This window comes from Myxocyprinus asiaticus, chromosome 37, assembly GCF_019703515.2.
Source record: "Myxocyprinus asiaticus isolate MX2 ecotype Aquarium Trade chromosome 37, UBuf_Myxa_2, whole genome shotgun sequence".
Lineage (NCBI taxonomy): Eukaryota > Metazoa > Chordata > Actinopteri > Cypriniformes > Catostomidae > Myxocyprinus > Myxocyprinus asiaticus.
In genome coordinates, this window is record NC_059380.1 from 39248000 (window position 1) to 39268304 (window position 20305).

At 39.4% G+C, this 20305-nt stretch overlaps 1 protein-coding gene across 4 annotated transcripts in view; it reads left to right on the forward strand.

Moving 5' to 3' along the window:
* Positions 1-20305, forward strand: part of LOC127427841 (spectrin beta chain, non-erythrocytic 1-like) — a 117429-nt gene that overhangs the window by 37394 nt on the left and 59730 nt on the right. For 2 of the 4 annotated variants that reach the window (XR_007894987.1, XM_051675666.1), the window contains exon 2: positions 847-1059. Coding sequence is in view for 3 of the 4 variants with exons in the window: in XM_051675666.1 (XP_051531626.1) it covers positions 915-1059 (145 nt within the window). In the remaining variant the exon portion in view is untranslated. Of the gene's footprint in view, positions 1-846; positions 1060-12658; positions 13084-20305 lie in introns of those variants that run through there. The other 2 variants (XM_051675667.1, XM_051675668.1) reach the window with 2 other exon arrangements.

Genomic DNA, 20305 nt, shown 5'->3' on the forward strand with positions numbered 1-20305 from the left:
TTTTAACATGTGTGACGGTGGGCATCATAAGCTGTCAATCTTTTAGGCCTGACTGCTGACAACGTCAATTTGTGCACACATACACAACGTGCACACATAAAAGAGTTATTCGCTGATGTCATCAAGCCGAGATGCACTCATGCGTTTGAGGGCAGACTGCTGATTTCAATTAGCAGAGCAGGGCTGAACACAGCAGAACAGGGGTGGGTAAAACTCTTGGCCAGGAACGTAACGTTACGTTATTGTAGTCCTGCCACTTGCCTGCCCAGCCTGTCATGCCTGTGAATTATTGTAGACTTTGAGTGAGGAACACCACATGACTGTGTTTGTCCTTACATTGGGGCAGTTCTCTAAGTTGTACAACAGGTGGCAGTATGTACTTAAAGCACTGACCCAAGACAAAGAAGTTCAGCTTAGCATCAGGACTGGAGATGCCTTGTTGATGGATGAGTGGTGAAACAGCTCTCTTCAGACACAGAGAATGGATGGGTTTATGGAGAATAAGTGCAGTGTCTTTGCAAAGTTCAGCAGTCCAGAGTGCACAATGAAGAAACATATCCTTATACTGAGTCACTAATAAAAGGGAAAAGAGCAGCTTAAAAGCACCAGACTGAAAAGCACGACACACTTAAAAATGTCTGAATGTGGCATTTATTTGAAAGAAACACAGCACGAACACACTTTGCAAGTAAAACATTTAACAAAAAGAAAAAGTAAAAAAAACGACACACTTAAAAAAGACTGAATTTTGGCATATATTTTATGTGGCTAATAATCGCATATGACCGTACACGAGCTAGAATGTACCGTAACTGTAATAACCTTTGGCTTCTCTGTCTCTTTCAGCAGGGCTTCAGAGGAAGCCGCCCATGAGGAAGGGTGAACGGTGAAAAGGCGAAAGGTCAGAGGTCAGGATGACGACAGTAGCCGCGGAATACGATCACATGGACATCCAGCAGCAGTACCAGGACAGTGTCAACAACCGCTGGGACGACGAATGGGACAACGAAAACAGCTCAGCGCGATTATTTGAGCGCTCTCGCATCAAAGCTCTAGCAGGTGAGTGCGATAATATTATTAATCTTTATTTGTAGTTTTTTGCGATTCGAAACTGTGATACATTGGCATCTTTTGCTTACTTGATTGTTATTCATCTTCAAAAAAGTACAGAAATTCCTTCTTTACTTCATAGAGCGACAGAAGTGGCGTAGAGCATTGGCATGTCAGTGAGTGCTTTTACATGCTCACCGGTATGCTGATAGCTACCAAAAATCAGCTTATTCTAACAATCTGACAAAGAAAACCATGGTCACATGACATTTGAAATTACCGTGTTATTCTCTGCTTTTGATGTCAAAGTGTAAAAAGTCATGCACACTAGAGGCAGACTGATATATCGGTTTTACCGATTAATCGGTGCCAATAGTTGCCGATGGCTTTTTATTTATTTATTTATTTTATTTTTTTATTCCCTAGTGTTCCTCAATCTTTCATCATTGACAGTATTCATCCAGATTTTTATCCTCACTTCAATTTATATTTTGTTATTTCACTTACATTATAAAGTGTTTTAAATAGAAGCGAGGACATGCAAAGAAAAATGCGATTGTATGGAAACATGCCCCGTCAGCACACATCATGTATATTGAATAATTTCAATATAAAGCCAAGTCTAGTAATTTCAAAATTAGAGTCCACTGTGCCAACTTACGGGCTTGTTTATAGCTAAATGTTCCGCATTATTTTTTTTTCTGCTTATTATTGGGATTTTGGTTGAACAATCAAATACATCAGGGATTTTATTTATTTTGGACTCTTGTAGCCTCAGTGTCTGTCCCCATCTTAGTAAGGAAAGACTAAGAATTTTTTTTCTATAAATCTGTTTTAAAAATTATTGTCCGATTAATCGGTTATCTGCATTTTCCACCACCTTAGTTATCGGTATGGTCATGGATTCAACACTTGCGCACATTGAATAAGCAGTTTTTTTTGCTAAAATATAAGATAAAAAGGGCCTAATGCTCTTTTTTCCCTTTTTTAATCTGAAATATATTACTAAAGTTTTTGATTCTTGACGTTGGAATATCGGTACAGTAACAGTATAGTGTTTCCCCTCCCACCTCTAAGGGGTGCACTTTATACTCATTGAGTGTTTCTGACCTAATGCCACACCCAATGCTCTTTTTTTCCCCTGCAAAATATTAATGTGAGATATATATATATAACTAGAAATATTGATTCTTAATCTTAGAATATCATTGCAGTAATATTATAGAGTTTCCCCTATCCCCACCCCCACTTCTAAGGGGTGCTCTTTATCCTCATTGAGTGTTTTGTTTTTACCTAATGCCGGACCAAATGCTCTTTCTTCCCAAAATAATATAAATGTGAAATATGTAACACAAAATATTGATTGTTTACATTTAAATATTGATTCTTGACGTTAGAAAATTGATACAGTAGTTAGATAGCGTTATCCCCCCACACACACACACCTTTTGTGGCTGCCCTTTTTCCTTATTGGCTCATGTTGACTCAAACATCTCTCAAGCATATTAGGTTTGAATAGATTAACAGACCTTCTTTTGAGCTTTAAAACACGTTCTAGGTCCTACAAATCCTGCTGTAAAACAATGAGAGGAGCAATTATTAATGGAGTGCTTTTTTGTTCTCCGATGTTGCTTTTTTTGGTTTGAATAGCTGTATCTAGTGCTTCATAATGTGACGCCCACTCACACATGACATGCATTCATTTTGTGTGTTGGAGAGCCGCAGCAGGCGCTTTGGAGAAAGAAAGTGGGCGTAAGTTCACACTTATTCTGCTCCTTCTGAAGCTCCCACACTATTTCGAATTCACAGCAAAAACCCTGGATATTTGTGTGTTCTACAGGAAACTAAAAATGTTGCATGAAATCAATATACTTAGATGGGGGATTTTTTATTAATGATTTGCATTTTTAATGCAGTTCCTATAGAAGCTGATTCACGTTAAACACTTAATACGGTTCATGAATACGCAATTGATGTGTGCTGAACTAAATGCACCTTTCAGGGCACTTATGCGCTATAGAAAGCTCTACCCGAGTGTTTGACGGATAGGAATGCGTTAGATTGTTTTGAGGGTGCGGAAAGTTGGATCAGCTTGAAATCAAGCAGAAATATAGTGAATTGGATTTCCTTTCCTTTTTCCTTTTTTACCATATCATGACATATACGGCAGTATAGATAAGTTAGCAGTGTATATGCATATACATTTCCAATATATAAAATTACTCGTATCAGCATACTCATACCACAAGGTTTTGGCCAAACCGCCCACCCTTATTTTGTGGTTACTGAAACCTTTTTGAAATATATGGCCTACATATGTAAAAAATAGATGGCCTACTTGTGTATAAAAGCAAAATGTACCTTAGAGAACTTCCCACCCTTTGGTTTTGACTTCCTTATGGGGGTCAAACTTTAATTAGGTGGGTCAAACTGCTCCCACCCTGAATTTGCATCTTTTTTTTATATAATTTATTGCGGTAATACTGTGGATGACAGTAGCATATTTATCTCTTCTGTTTTTCATCACATTCTCCAAGCCCCGTGTTTTTGAGAGCACTGTGAGATGCTGTGTTTACAGAGGTGTGATGTTGTTTATGAGCGCTGCCCAATGCTGAGAAGAGCACTTAAAAGTGCAACGGCCAAGGGAGGGCTGCTATTCTCCTGGAGAAGTCGAGCTTAAACAGATGGACCTTAAAAAAAACGGTGAGTCCTGTGAGGTTTCTGTACAACTCACTCAGATTCTTCAGGGGTAAAGAAGATGGAGCATATAATACAAAAATAAATCTCTCTCTCTTGTTGCCAAAACCCACAAAGCGTCTCTAGAGTTGTAAAAAAAGCCCCCAAGATTCCAGCAAGCATCCTAGATTTCACATGATTCTGTTTTCCTGCATTCCTGAGCAGCAGAGCATATGCCACCCTCTCTCTCTCTTTCTCTTTCTCTCTCATTCTGCACCATCATCATGGAAGCAGAAATGCATGCTGAGAAGAAGATCAATTGACCAAAACATTCTGGAATGACCAGAATGTTGAGCGAGAGAGAAAGAGATTGAGGGCAGGGCTATGTTGTTAATTTAGTTAAAGAGTTGTAGATTGATATATTTAGTCACTCCCACCGGTTACCATTTACATGTAATTAAGATTATAGCAATAGTAGCAAACTAGTTAGGTCCATTTTCTGAATGAAAAACTTGCTGCCAAAAGAGCCCACCCCCATGCCTCTACGATGTTCTAGTGCTGAGATATGGTGTTCTGGTTGGTTGCTAGGGTGTCACAAAAATTGCTTTACTGCCCCAAGTCAAAAGAGCTCATCACTATGTCTCTACGATGTAGGATGTACAATTTAGTCCAGAGATATGGTGTTCTGGGTGGTCACTAAGGGTGTTGCTAGGGTGTTACAAAACTTGCCTTACTGCCCCAAGTCAAAAGAGCCCATCACCATGTCTCTACAATGTTCTAGTGCAGAGATATGGTGTTCTGGGTGGTTACTAGGGGGTTTCTAAGGTGTTATGGATGGTTGCTCAAAAGAGCTCATCATGATATCTCTACGATGTTGTAGTCCTGAGATATAGTGTTCTGGGTGGTTGCTAGGGTGTCACAAAACGTGCTTTTCTGCCCCAGGTCAAAAGAGCCCATCACCATGTCTATATGATGTCCTAATGCCGGGATATGGTGTTCTGGGTGGTTTCTAGGGTATTGTGAGTGGTTGCTAGGGAGTCACAATGCTTGCCTTACTGCCCCAAGTTAAAAGAGCCCATCACCATTGTCTCTATGATGTTCTAGTGCCGGGATATGGTGTTGTGGGTGGTTGCGAGGGTGTAACTGAAATCTTTTTAATACTTTTTCCTCTACCAGCTTAATATACAGACACATACAGTATATAAGTAAGCCATTCTTAGGTTGATTTCCCCTGCAAAGTGTCACTGGAAGTGTTTGAGAAAACTGTTTGAAAATAGCCATTATTTTTGCAATTCCGTTTGTGGCCACTAGAGGCACAAGTAGTTACACACTAGCAGCATAAAATTAATGGCACCTCTTCAGAATTCTCTTTCTCTCACTCTGGGATCTTTAGACTGTATGTCTGATATCACTCTGGTTTGCACAGGTCACTCCCACAGGTCTGATAATTCAGGAATCCCCCCGGCAGCCATCAGCATTCCACACTAATATAGTCCATGTGCTTTAGAATGAAAAAGGCCAATGCTCCCCAACACCCCACAACCCAGGGAAAACCACCCGTTTAATTGTGTTAGAAGAACCCTGGAACACTGAACTCTTTACTACAAACGTGAATGTGTGTCAGACTTATCATGGATTGGTTTTGACACATTGTTTAATACATGATGCATTTTAGAGTTTATGGAGTTGAAAACGCACAGACACCAGTTATAATTTAAAATAGATGGATAGACGGACGGAGAGATACATAGATAGTCCTTTGTATTGGTCTTTACTCTTCTTTACTGTATCAGACATTTGGCTTCAGGTTTAAAATGAATGTGCCTTCATGAATATTTAATTAAGTCCCCTCAGTTGCTTAGTTTCCTACGCATACACACTTAGCATTATGTCAAGTATTGGTTTGTGGAGCAGCGTACTAGTGTTGCACCAATGAAAAATAAATGAGCTGGTTGTTGGTCTGCTTGACTGAGTGTGTGTCCATGCATTGTTGTGGGTCTTAAAAAACTAGTTTCATTTCCACAGCAAGATCCTGCTTGTTCTACATCATAAATTATAATCTGATATCTGATCTGGTGAGCATATGGAAATGCATATGAGCACGTCAAATTGTTTTCGTTTTTTGCCATACTACTGGACACATTAGATGCATGAATGAAGTATTATATTCTTATTTTCTTGCAAACAAAATATCAGCATTGCCCAAAGTAAAGGAATCGTGGGATGGAGTTTGAGTTATGGAATGTCCTGCATGTTTGTATGGTTGTTCATCTCATAATACAAAGGAAACGCCCACAAACCCCCCTGTCCTTCCTCTCGCCTTGCTTTCCTGCTTTTGTCGGCCAGATGTCTGTAAAATATCACCACTCTTCCAGGTTTTTCATACTCTTTAGATCATTTTCATACTTAGAAACAAACTCTGTCCAGACATTATCAGGGGTGAAATGGATTTGCTTTGCTGAATTCAGCATATTTGATCTCGGTGTCAAATAAGTGCCGTTGTCTTGCATTACACTGGTTCTCACTGGAATTATAAGATTGCACAAGACTATTATTTTAAGATCACATTGGAGCATCATGTGACATTTTACAGAGAATTGCACCTTCATTGGCTTGCCAAAGATTATTTTGTCTTAGAGCCAATGGAAACAACCACAGTTGCATACATATTATACCGCTTAGAGTAAAAAACAACACATCTGAAAAGCATTTCTGGGGAAAATAGTGTTCATGTTGTGCCCTACTGGTAGTTAATTGTTATTTTTTCGTAATTCACAGTACATTTCAAGTATACAAATATCAAGTTACACCTTATTCATGAAGAAATACTGTGTGTTCCAAAATGTTTACATGTTAACAATAGTTTATTAAAGGTAAATTGTACAATTATTGTCAGTACTGTAAATTAATAATACATTAATATGTGATCTCTTTTAAACAGTGGAAGCTTTCAGAAACTTTCTGTCATTTTGCTTATTTTTATTTATTTTTTTGACGGCAGTGGTGGATAATACCACATAGTTAATATATACACCGATCAGCCACAACATTAAAACCACCTGCCTAATATTGTGTAGGTCCCCCTCGTGCCGCCAAAACAGCACCAACCCGCATCTCAGAATAGCACTGCTGCCACACGATTGGCTGATTAGATAATCGCATGGATGATTGTTGGTGCCAGACGGGCTGGTTTGAGTATTTCTGTAACTACTGATCTCCTGGGATTTTCACACACAACAGTCTCTAGAATTTACTCCGAATGGTGCCAAAAACAAAAAACATCCAGTGAGCGGCAGTTCTGTGGACGGAAACACCTTGTTGATGAGAGAGTTCAACAGAGAATGGCCAAACTGGTTCGAACTGACAAAGTCTACGGTAACTCAGATAACCGCTCTGTACAATTGTGGTAAGAAGAATATCATCTCAGAATGCTATTATGAGATGCGGGTTGGTGCTGTTTTGGCAGCACGGGGGGGACCAACACAATATTAGGCAGGTGGTTTTAATGTTGTAGCTGAACGGTGTGTGTATATGTATGTGTATATATATATATATATATATATATATATATATATATATATATATATATATATATATGTATATATGTATATATGTATGTGTGTGTGTGTGTGTGTTTGTTTTCTCATGTCATACACATATGTGTATAATAGATTTCATAAGTTTAACTAAGTTTTTCTAGAAACATTCAGCAAACGGCAACATTTTTCGAGAACATTTTAGATTTTAAATTATTATTTTATTTTATTTATGCTAATATGTTTTCAACATTTTTCAAGGAAAATGTTGTGATATAATTTTGAAATATACTGTATAATATTCTGACATTTTATCTCCAAATTTTTCTCGGTAAAATTCTCAGGCCACATCCACACTGATACGTTTTCAGTTAAAAAATGAGACTTTCGAAAGTGATCTCTAGTACCACATACTTTGGAAAACAATGACCACGTTTACATGCACTTAAGAAAAAGTTTTATTCCAGGGTTTTTGCGGAAAGCAGCGCTCTGAAATGTCATGTAAACGAGAATGCCGATTTTCTTACGCCGCTTAAGGGATTAAGAGAAAGCGGTTTAACACACCTGGGTTTCTCCCAGACACCGTGGTTTATGTGGGCATGTAAACACATAAGTGGTGGTCTTACATGTTTTTGAGGAGCGCACATGTTCGTGAACTGGCCGAACAACAAACGTCATGGGATGGAGCCCAACAACAAGTCAACACAGTGGAAAGAATTCAACATTTCCTGGAGTACATTGGGGAATGCACATACACTATAAACTATTCCCATTTATTAACACCAGTGTAAAATATCAACTGTCCCTCATGCTCGCATATATGCGATCGTACATTGGGGGAATCCCGGAGTTTTTCGTAAGAGGGAAACCCCACTATTGCAGCGCAATTCTGCTGCTGGTCACAATACAAAGTTAAGTAAACAAACACGGCAACAACTCTGGAATATCTGGAAATAAAGCAAAGCAACTGAGAATAAAAAAGCGAAGTCTTCCTCAGATGCCATATCTGTTATTTACACAAGCATCGTGGGGAAATTATGTTGCTGTGGAGAAAGCTGCTTACTGACCGAGCTGCATGTATACGAGAGTAAAGAGTACGCACTTATACAGTGCATGTAAACAGGAACACCACTTTCTCGCATTATGACGCTTTCTGGTGTCCATGTAAATGTAGTCAATGACTTTAGGAAATGTAAAAAAAAAATAATACATTTTCAACCAAATGTGGATTAGTGCCTCATTCTAGAGAGCATTTTATTGGACAAAAATTTGTGTACGACATAGAGTGCAAAATGAGTCATCAATTTTGGAAGAGAAAGACAGTACATTTCAGATGCCTAAATGTGCTGAAAGTTTATTTTGTCATCTTTTAGGAGTACGCTAGCATATAGATGTTCTCAACACTAACGGACAACGAATTAAAGCTACAAAACTCCATTTCTGATTTCCCTTCATTTAATTCTTTAAATGACTACTTTTATAGGCCTATTTCCTATGCCTTTAGCTAATCTGTTCTTCTGTTAATATTAGATTGTTCTGGGCCTTACAGAGTCGCAATACTCTTCTGCATCGAGTGACTAAACAGTCTTCCAGGAAGTGTCCCCTCCCTCCTTGTCTCTCCGCAGCAGGGAGGGCAGGACAACCCGAAACTCTGCGGGCTGTTTATCACGTTGTGGGTGATGATTTGAGCTCTTCAAGTGCAATTCGCTTGTGACAGAGAGCAGCAGCGCAGATGGGGGTGAATTGAGAGCGCTGATGCTCCTAGGGCAGTCCAGGACACGTGGACACCTTGTGACTACACTATGACACAATCGACTGTGTTTCTGCACAAATATCCCTCTCAATGCAGCACCAGTGGGGCCCTAAACAACCATACCCCCCTCAAGCCTCAATCCCACGGTGGATGTACTCTGATGAATAATTAAACGTTGTTTAATTTAGAAATATTCACAATCATTGGGACACGTACGGTCACATTATAGTTTATCTCATGGTTTGGCGAGGATGTTGCCTTGTAGAGAGAGAAAACAGGACAACACTCTTTCAGTAATGTACTGTGGTGATACCGTGCTACAGTTATGGCATCAGATGGTAATACCATGACTCTGTGACAAATATCATGGTACTGAAATTCATGTACAATGGTGTTTGCATGGTTCCTCAAGGTAATTCCAAGAATACCATAAATACTACCATGGTACATGTCCAGTAAACATTGATAGCACCATGGTACCATGTCTAAAAACATGGTAATTCAATGGTACTTTTTGTTACTTATTTGTAAGTGCAGTTACTAACAAAAAAGTACCAAAAATTACCATGGTAAAACCATGTTTTATTGGACATGTAGCATGGTAAAGCCTTAGTATTTAAGTGGTAAGTGCCTCAGAGTACCATGAAAAAACCTTGATACATGATTATTTCAATTATTCCATTGTATATATCAAAGCATCACGGTATTACTATCCGAGACCTTCATTGTACAATGATTGTACACAGTACTTATTTGGGTGTGTTGAAAGATTATATTTTTATACAGTATGTTCTAAAGAAAATGTGAGTGGTGCTTACCCAAGCAAAACTCACTGCCATGATGCTAGGGTGTTGTGAATGATTGTCAGGGCATTGATTTGTGGTTGCTAAGGTGTTCTGAGTGGTTTTTAGCGTGTTGCTGTTTAGCGTGTTGTTTGAGGGTACTGAAAGGTTTTTAGCATGTTGCTATGCTATTGCAAGAGTATTCTGAATGGTATTTAGCATGTTGCTATGCGGTTGCTCAGGTCTTTTTGAGTGGTTTTTAGCATGTTGCTATGTAGGGGTGGGCGATATTACTAAAATCTTACATCACGATATGAATAATTGTATATCACGATAACGAAATGTATCACGATTTAGTACATTTTTTGGGAAAATCAAGAAAAATGGAAAACATTTATTAAATAACCATATTGTAATGTCTATTTCTGGGTAATTCTGTCAGTGAATGCAATACTTTCAAATATTTCCTCCTTCAAAAGTAAAAAAATAAATAAATGAATTAATGCAGAGCACATCTTTTGGCTTTCATAATATTCTTTTGCATGCTTTATTTTGAGGTAAAACAAATTGCTTGTATTAAGAGTGATTATCATTATGCAACAGTTTGCAGATTATATTTCTGCTCTGTGTTGGGTTTTGTGAACCTACACCACAGATGTCGCACCTGTTTAACAGCAAGATCCTCTTCATTTTCTTGTCCCGTTCTGTGGAGATGTTTTTTTCAGGGTTTTTCCCTGAGTCAAATATGATTCAGTAGCGCACGTGATTGTGCTCTGCGCTCTCCTGTAAATAACTGGAAGCATGCTGGACTCATGCGCACTTGCGTGCTCCAGAGATAATGCATGCAACACTCACATGAAACACAGATGCGTGCGTCAGGTGAGAAGCATATTATGCGCTTATGAAACGTCAAACAGGAGATGAATGTAATTTCATTTGCTTGGATGGCCACCGAAACGTTTTTAAACCCTGTCCATGTTTCTTAAATTCTCTCAGTCTCATATGAAGCCCTGCCCACTGATAGATAAGGCCATGCTGAGCACATGGATATTTACATATCGTGAGATACATGATATAGCAAAATCTCTATCAATTGACACTTTATATCGTTGCCACAATATATATTATCATATCACCCAGCCCTATTGCTAAGCTATTGCTAGAGTATTCTGAATGGTTTCTAGCATGTTGTTATGCGGTTGCTCAGGTGTTTTTGAGTGTTTATTATGTGGTCGCTAGAGTGATCTAAATGGTTTTTAGCATGCTGCTATTGCTAGAGTATTCTGAGTGTTTTTTTAGCATGTTGCTATGCGGTCGCTAACATGTTTGGAGTGGTTTTTAGCATGTTGCTAAAAAAATGTGAGTGGTGCTTACCAATGCAAAACACACTGCCATGATTGCCAGGGCGTTGATTTGTGGTAGCCAAGGTGTTCTGGGTGGTTTTTAGCATGTTGCTCTACAGTTGCTTGGGGGTACTGAAAGGTTTTTAGCATGCTGATATGCTATTGCTAGAGTATTCTGAATGTTTTTTAACATGTTGCTATGCGGTTGCTCAGGTCTTATTGAGTGTTTATTAACATATTGCTAGAGTGATCTGAATGGTTTTTAGCATGCTGCAAAGAGGTTCTGAGTGATTTTTAGCATGTTGCAATGCTATTGCTATGGTGTTCTGAGTGGTTGCTAGATGGTTGCTAAAGTATTCTGGGTAGTTTCATATGTTTATAAATATTTCAAAACATTTTGTTGGCATCATTCTTACAAAGAAGAAACTTTGCAAAATGCGGAATATAAACTGCTGCAATAAACAAGTTTGAATTTCGCTGTTTGAATGTTCTTGCGGATGGAACACAAACCTGCATTTTATTATTTGATACACAGTGTTTCATGTAACATTTTAGTGCAGCATTCTCATAAAAGCAATCCTTAAATGTCCGTAGTATCCCATGATCCTTTTTTTCCTCAGTGGGACGCTCTTAATTAATCTTCAGGGAGCTTTGTGTAATCCGGCTATTTATCATGTTTAAGACCCGTAAAAGAAAGCAGACAGGAGCGATTTGCTATTACATTTGCAGTCATGAAGGTGTTCTATGTGACTTCCTCAAGAAGTAACTCTTAAAGGCCCAGGCTCTTTACTGATTCTGACGCAAACGTGTGAGATTCCTGTGTGGGAATTAGCAGCTATTTGTTTGTTGTTTTTTGTAGGGCAGTGCAATTCAATACTCAAACTTTGAGAAGTAGTTCAAAGTGTGCATTCATTTGTTGAGGGCTCTCCTCACCTTGCAAACAGATGGACAACAGGGGAAAACAGGAGGAGGGTTGGGGAACTACAAATGTGATGGTTGCACACCAGATTTTAGTGAGGAAACAAGCTACTCCAACATTCCAAGAAAGGCAATCCACATTTCTCCTTGACTTCTCTCTGTCTTTTATGACCCAAAACAACAATGCATGGAAACAAGGCGACTTCCTGCCTAACTTCCACCCCCATTTTGTTTAGAGAATTGGTACAGCCTGTCTCCTCCTCCTCCTCTTCTTTCATTGTAATGAGGTGGTGACATCATCTGCAAACACACTGGCTGCCCGCTGATGAAATTACAACCCTGTGGCCCTCCTCATCTGCTGTTAAAGGTGTCTCACAAAACCCTTCCATTACCTTTCTTGAGTTTCAGACCAAGCCGGTCTGCTCATCTCAAACAGGTTAAGGAGTGTTGCAATTATTTAGCAGTCAACCCATCCTGGCCCCCTCCCTCTAACTGAGCAAGTCTGTAAGGTCCTGTGGGAGTATGAGCGTTTCCCTCCCTTGTGCGACAGGAGGAGGGGCGTGTGTGTTTGAGGTTGGGGGAAGACGCTGCTTTTGAATGAACAGAGTGGGAAGACGAACAATCAGAGAGACAGCAGCATGCGTCTCTCCTCCAAGACAGACCCGTCTTCCCTGAGAGCTTTGGACTGGGTTGGAGCATTCTTGCATTTCGGAACTGGATATCTTTCCATTTAACTGGCTTTGCAGAGGAAAGAGTGTGAAGGAAGGCACGAAAACCTTTTGGATCTTTCCTCCCACTTTCCCACTGTTTTTTTTTATTTTTTATTATTGCTTTGTGTCCCGTCCCTTTTCTGTGGTTTCCCAAGAGGTTGCGCCAAATCTGGAAATAGTGTCCCTCTCTGTCAGGGATCATGGATGTGGAGTGGGCATCCTTGGGCCCTGAGGGCTTCTACCAGGAGCCCAGCTTCCCCGCTCAAGTGGCCTTCAACTACAACCAGCTCGAGGGGCGGTTCAAGCAGCTGCAAGGTAAGATATGTCCGCAGGAAGTGGGGTGCATTGTTTCTACGTTGCTATGCAGGGTGTCCACTATGATGAATAATTCATGAGGTTCTTGCGAATTGACTCTGTCAAGGCTGTGATTTTTTTTTTTTGCTATTTTTTATCAGGGGGATTTCTGTTGCTTCCACTTATCCACATGGAAAGGGTGGCATGAATGCAATATGTGGTGGAAAGGGTCTTGGGTGAGTTTCAGACCGGATTAGTGCAAAGGATTTTAACAACCCCCCAAAAAACATGCAAACATTCTATCTTTACACTTGGCTCCCCAAGTTAGTAAGGGGGCATCTCGCCCATAATGAGTCGTCAAGGACAACAATGGAAAACCCGGGAAGGTGGGAGTGGCTGTTTTGTTCTGCTGACCTCAGAGATAGTGGCACGTTTCTTAATGTTGCTGGAATTGCAGCTCTTTTCAGCTTCGTATGCATTTAAATTGAATCTACCAGTGACTGTAGTCGTTTATTTTTTTAATAGACCAAGGGCTTAAGTATACCCGCATGAGGCCTACCTCTCCTTTGTTGCTACTCATCGGTTAAATAGTTTACCAAAAGAGTCATATTGTTGCTTGACTATTACTAATGGTACACTTTAGATTTACTTAGTGTTTATCAAACTGGTTTCGCAGGAATAGTTGTGTTTTAGATGTTGTTACAGCATCTTATTTACATCTTTTCTGATTTGGTGCCTCATGGGTTGATCAATAGGCATCAGACCAGGCATTTGGCATTTCACACACTCAGCAATTTCACTTACACTATTAACTAAGTTTGTTGTTACTATAGCGTGAATGTGTTGGCAGGGCTCTGTTTTTGGTTTGATGGCCCCAGCGCTCAAGTATGGCCCATGATTTTACATATTACTTTTCATAACCCAAATATGCATTGTGAATAGTCACCCATGCATTACACGGTTGAAGAAATATGATTAGTAAGAAACATTTATTAGTCATTGTAGATGGATGGATGGATAGATAGATAGATGTGTTTTCTATGAATTTACTGAGCTCTATTTGCATGTTGCTAATCAGTAATCCAAGTTGGCACTGCCCCACATGAATAAGCAGTTGTGTGATGAAAACTTGACATTTAACCTGTAATGTATCATAGATTGAGTGATTCAGCCTCATGTAAAGCTGTTAAATAACTTAATGTGGTAAAGCTGAGATAAACCACCTTGCCATCAAAATCCTGCTCTGCAAAATACTTAAAATGTGATTTGCCATGCTTAAAACATACTTTATTTTTAATTTGCCAATTGCATTTAGCAGACAAGCAGTTGAAGGAATATTCCCGGTTCAATACAAGTCAAGCTCAATCATTAGCATTTGTGGCATAATGTTGATTACCACAACTCATCCCTCTTTTTTTTTTCTTTTTTTTTTTTTTTATAAAAGCAAAAATCTGTGACTGTGAGGCACTTACAATGAAACTAAATGGGGCCAAATTTTGGAGGACTTTAATGGAAATGCAGGGCTCCAGACTAAAAAATGGCTTAGGAGCCATTGGCTCCTTAACTGAAAAATTAAGGAGCCAAATGGCTGTTTTTAGTCACCAAATCATATAATTGCTCGATTTAGATTGCTGTTCAGAAACAAGATAGAAAGCAGAAGAAATGGAAGACAGCTGATAACCCATTAATCTGAGGTTTAATAAACAGTATATATAGTTGAGAAGATACGCAAGTTTGCATTCCCCTTTTGTCTCATCAATGTTCACGTCCCTTTCATAATTTATGCAAATATAAGAGATACAACTTTTTATATATATATATATATATATATATATATATATATATATATATATATATATATATATATATATATAAGAAGCCCGAAATACACATGGGACTCTTATTTTGAAATGTCTGCGCTCCCAGTTGTGAACACACTGACGGATGATTTGCTGAGACAGTGACTCTGATTCAAACTGCTAACCTGAGCTCCACAGTTCAAACACTCAGTTCTTTTCCGGTGATTCATGGAAAAGACCCGGTTCAAAAGAATCATTTGTTCATGACTCTCTCATGCTGGGTTTGTTGTTGTGTGTGGTGCAGCGAGCTCATCACAACAGAACAGGTGAAAAGCGGCTCGAGACACATTGGTGGTGCGCACTCTAAAGATGTATTCAATAACTCACAAGATGATATCTGATGAAACCGCATATGAATGCACACAACCCAACTCGCCAGTGGTGACTAGATTTAAAATTATTGTCGCAATCAATTATTTTTGGTCGCATTTGCGACCATTTAAGTCGCAGTCTGGAACCCTAAATGTGAAGCTTATAATCTTATAAAAGCACTTACATTAAATCTTCTGTTAAAACGCATGTAAAGCTGTAAAGTTGTTTAAATTGTCATTTTACAGTCGTTTTAGGGTTTGTTGACTTTACATCATCATGGCTACAAAGTTGTAAAATTGGCTATATCTTTTCACAGAAAAGTTTTGTAAGTGATTTTATCACACTAAAATCATGTTTACATGCATGTTGTTTACGTCTTGTGGCTATAATTTTGACGGATTAGCCCCAATCACCTTCATAGTAAATGACTTACTGGAACCTCGATTTTTGCTTTTTTTTAAAGAAAAGGAGGGACAAGTTGAAATAAATTTTTTTGTGGCAATCAACATGATGCCACAAATGCTGTCGATTGAGCTTAACTTGTATTGAACCCAGAATCTGTGGTGAATACACAATAGGTGTTTTGAGTTTAAAATGGCTTTAGGTTGTGCATTTATTGATTTTATTTGCTATCATAGGGACATGTACAATCTTTTTGCTCAGGTATGATGCTTTTATAGTCAGAAGTTACAAATATTTGCAGCCTCAAAGGCAGGAAGCTCTGTGTTTTATAATGCTCCCCAAAAATCGATACCGAGTACACAAGAACATTCTTCAAGCCTCTCTAGACAATACCGATTAGCCAATATAAATTGTAGATTCTTGGATTGCTTCTTGCGCTGTTGTCCAAAGCCTGAGGATGAACTTCACAGTCTAAACAAATTCAACTGCTAGCTTCTTTTCCTCACTAAGTTTACTCGCTAAAGCTGCATCCAGCTGATGTTTGACGTTGCCTTTCTTTACGTAACTGGACTCAAACAGATCTTCAGAAACTTGTTGCTGTGAGGGAAAGCTGAAGCAGATCTTTTGTCCTCTGTGCGTCTTCCTGCCAAGCCGCCTGTCTCTCAGTCTGGTCTTCTCAATGACCTCCTGTTCCACTGACAAGGATATGGCCGACGAAAGAGAGACCGAGTGAGTTGTTGGGCTCCGAGTGATTGTGAATTGGCCTGGGAGGGTTGGGTCACAGTGAGGATGTGAGTTTTTGGATGCTAAACTCGTTTGATTCACTCAATAAAGTGTTGTGGAGTTAATGGAGAGTTGGACCCTTAGCTGGTCTTGTGATGTAAACATCTCAACAGGGTCGTAACTGTAACCTTTGGCAACTCCCCTGTTGAGCGACAGAAACATGAGAGGAAGTCGTTTCTGAAGCAATGAAGGGAACCGATGAGAAGGCAACTCTGTAAAAGCTGTCTTTTAAAGATGGTTGAGGCAGCCATTCAGAATCACTGAGTATTTAAAGGGATAGTTCACCCAAAAATGAAAATCCTGTTGTCATTTACTCACATTCAAATAGCAACTCAAAACACTGGATGTGAAACTATCTTACTATATTAAAAAAGCAGGAAGTTAAGTGAAAAATGCTAAAATTATTTTAAAATGTTTCTCTTTTTTGGTGGCATATGAATCATGTAGAACATCTGAAGTGTGATGCACGAATGCTCACGTTGTGTTTCCCTCCTTCTGAAACTAAGGGTGCGGTTTAAATCGGTGAACCTGAAAACAACAGGGCAATTACAGTTAGCATCGAGTTCTTACACCTTTTGCCCATGAACGCTCGCCAAATAGACACAGCATCTTAAAAAGATAAAAAGGTCAGTCAATTTGACTCCTTATCAGTAGGAATTTGCTTCAAAACCTAGTTTTCTAAGGGAGCATCTTAACCCAAATAGGAACTCGTATCTCATTTACTGTATTTTGTATATCAAAACAAAAGGACTTTAATGGTGCGTCGTCTTCTTTCTTTCCAGATTGATTTTTTTTTGTGACCATTTCTACTGAAAAAAATAAATAAATGTCAGCCTAATCAGCCTTAGATGATTTGCTGGTCTTAACTGGTTTAAGATGGTCTTCCAAAAAGCCTGGCCTAGCTAACCAGCTGAAAAGTGCTCCAAACCCTCTTAAACCAGCTAACAGACCAACCTGACTAGGCTAGGAAATTAGCTAAGACCAGCTTTAACCAGCTTTGTCTGGTTTAAGCTGGTCTTAGCAGGTTTAATCTTGTCTCCCAAAAAGCCTGGCCTAGCTAGCCAGTTGAAGTGTGTTCCAAGCCCCTCTAAAACCAGCCAACAGACCAGCCTGACCAGGCCAGGAGACCAGCTAGGGCCAGTAAGCCATCTATGGCTGGTTCAAGCTGGTCTCCCAAAAAGCCTGGTCTAGCTGGCCAACTGAAAAGTGCCACCAGCCCCTCTAAAACCTGGCAATAGACCAGCCTGTCCAGGCTGGGGGACCCGTGAAAACCAGCAAACCATCATTGGCTTGTTTAAGCTTGTTTAAGATGGTCTCATAAAAAGCCTGGCCTAGATGGCCAGCTAAAAAGTGTCCCAAACCCTTCTAAAACCATACAACAGACCAGCCTGACTAGACCAGAAGACCAGCTAAGACCAGTAGACTATCATAGGCTGGTTTAAGAAGTCCTAGGTGGTTTAAGCTGGTCTCCTAAAAATCCTTATCTAGGTTGCTAGTTGGAAAGTGCCCTAAACCCCAATAAAACCAGTAAACAGACCAGCCTGATCATACAGCAAACCATAATAGGCTGGTTTAAGATGGTCTTAACTGGTTTAGACTGGTCTCCCCAAAAAATCCTGGTTTACCTGGCTAGTTGGAAAGTGCCCCAAACCCCACTAAAACCAGCAGACCTGCCTGACCTGGCCCGGGAGAACAGCAAAGACCAGCCAACTATCTTAAGCTTAAGAAGTTGTTAACTGGTCTCCCAAAAAGCCTGGTCTAGCTGACAAGCTAAAGTGCCCATAACTCCTCTAAAACGAGCCAACAGACCAGACTGACCGGTCCGTGAGAACATCTAAGACCAGCAAACCATCTCAGGCTGTTTTTCAGCAGGGCACAATGGCATCACATACTGTAAATCTGGAATGTGTTTCCCTCACTAAGACAGAATGTTCCTGGTGAATGGCATGTCATTTGTCATTGCCTTTCTTTAACACTGGAGGAACTGTGAGTTTTCCCGGTTGCCACAATAGGAATGTCATCACTTAAAATGCGGCATGATAAATATGCATCCGCTTTCTCATGCTCTTTGCTGTGTGTTTAAATGCGAGAAATGTATGAAATGAATCGCTTATTACATGAGCTGTAAAATCATCTCTCACTCTAAGCGTACAAATGCATTAACTTCCCTTTTTTTTTTTTAGATGACATGAAATCAAAATGGACCTTATTTACTTTCTTAATGGTTTTTTTTTTTTTGTGCTAAATTCATAGGTTTGGGTACTGAGAACCGGTTCTTATTCAGAACCAGTTCCATTTAAAAAAAAAATACTGGTACCTAAATACTTAACGGTTCTTGAACTGGAATTCTTTTGCCGATGAGGACGGGACAATGTGTTAAAAAAAAAACTCTCACAATGTTTGCAGTGCAACCATTCTCTAAAACACCGCTATTGAATCTACAGCACGAAACATACATTGCATGATTCCCAAACAAATGATTGTTACGAGTTGGTTCTTTTGAATCAACAGCGCGAAACATTCAGCGCAACCTCCCAAATGAATCGTAAAATTGTTAAATACCTCACTCTTAGTTAAACTTGCTCGTTAACTGTTTGTTTTTTATGATGTTTCGTCAAAGTATAAAAACTTTCTTCGTCTTTCAAACAACTTTTATTTCTGCTGATGTCATCAAGGCCACATGGGCGGGGAAAGAATTGTATGAACCAATAATATCAGAGCTCACTATCCTCCATCCAATCAAATCCCAAAGGATAAAATCAAGCCCGACCCTACATTTATTTCCCACTGAATATTTAGTTTTCACATGGATGTCAGACATCAAGGAGGTTATATGTGTTGCGAATGCCGTTTCATGTCATATGTTTCTCATCAGCACACAAAAATGCACATAAACACATAAACTGGCCCTAAAATGTTTTCAAATTCATGTCTTTATTATTGTTTCCTGTAATACAAATACTCAGTCTATTGCATTGTGGTTTTAAGCAGTAAGTGTTGAAATTCCAGGTTTATTTTCGAGCCATGTGCTGAGGTGACAGCTAAACATGATTCTATGACCTCAGCGACCTGTCCACTCCGCACCACACAGGAAGTCTTAGGAATTCCATTCTGCTGACGTTCGCACCACAGGATGCAGATAAATCCAAGAGAGGAAAAGGAAGCCACCTCTGGACTACCTTTCTTAGTCACTCCAAAGCAGCTTTCTCATTATCATTTTATGTGACAGGACGTCTTTCTTCGTTCGGTCCAGTCTCGGGTGGACATCTTTGACATTTTCTTCAGAGTAGAAAATATTTTGTATGAAAAGCTGATCACACTTCACATCTGTGACCCTCTAAGACTTGCTCTTCTCATATTTCTGCATTGAAATGTTTCATCCATGTTGTGCAACTCTGAATCCACAGCAAGCATAAATTTTGAGAGGTGCAGAAATCTTAAGTGATGTGAAGAATGCTGTGGTCTGGTCTTTTTCCTTTTATTAGCCTTTAAAATTAAGCAACATGCACTTGTGAGTAATACATACAGTACAAGTGATATTTTCTGAGTTGAGGGTTGGGTTGACCCGACCGAAGACTTCCCTTTCCTGTCTCACTCAAGACACATAAGGGGCAAATTCCATTTAAAAGTGAGCACCAGTATGACCTACTTACACAGCGAGCACCATACACAAAGCAATATGTCACTACCACTTTGTGCAACAGTGCCCCCCCCCAGCCCCCATTAAAAATGTATGATAATAATGATCACAAATGACACAATTACTAGGGATGCAGTGATCAGATACCTGGATCAGTATCACGCCCGATACTGATGTTTTTAAAAGCCCCATTAAAGTAGTTCATGTGACTTGTGCATTTTATTGAAAGTCTCTTGAAGACATACGA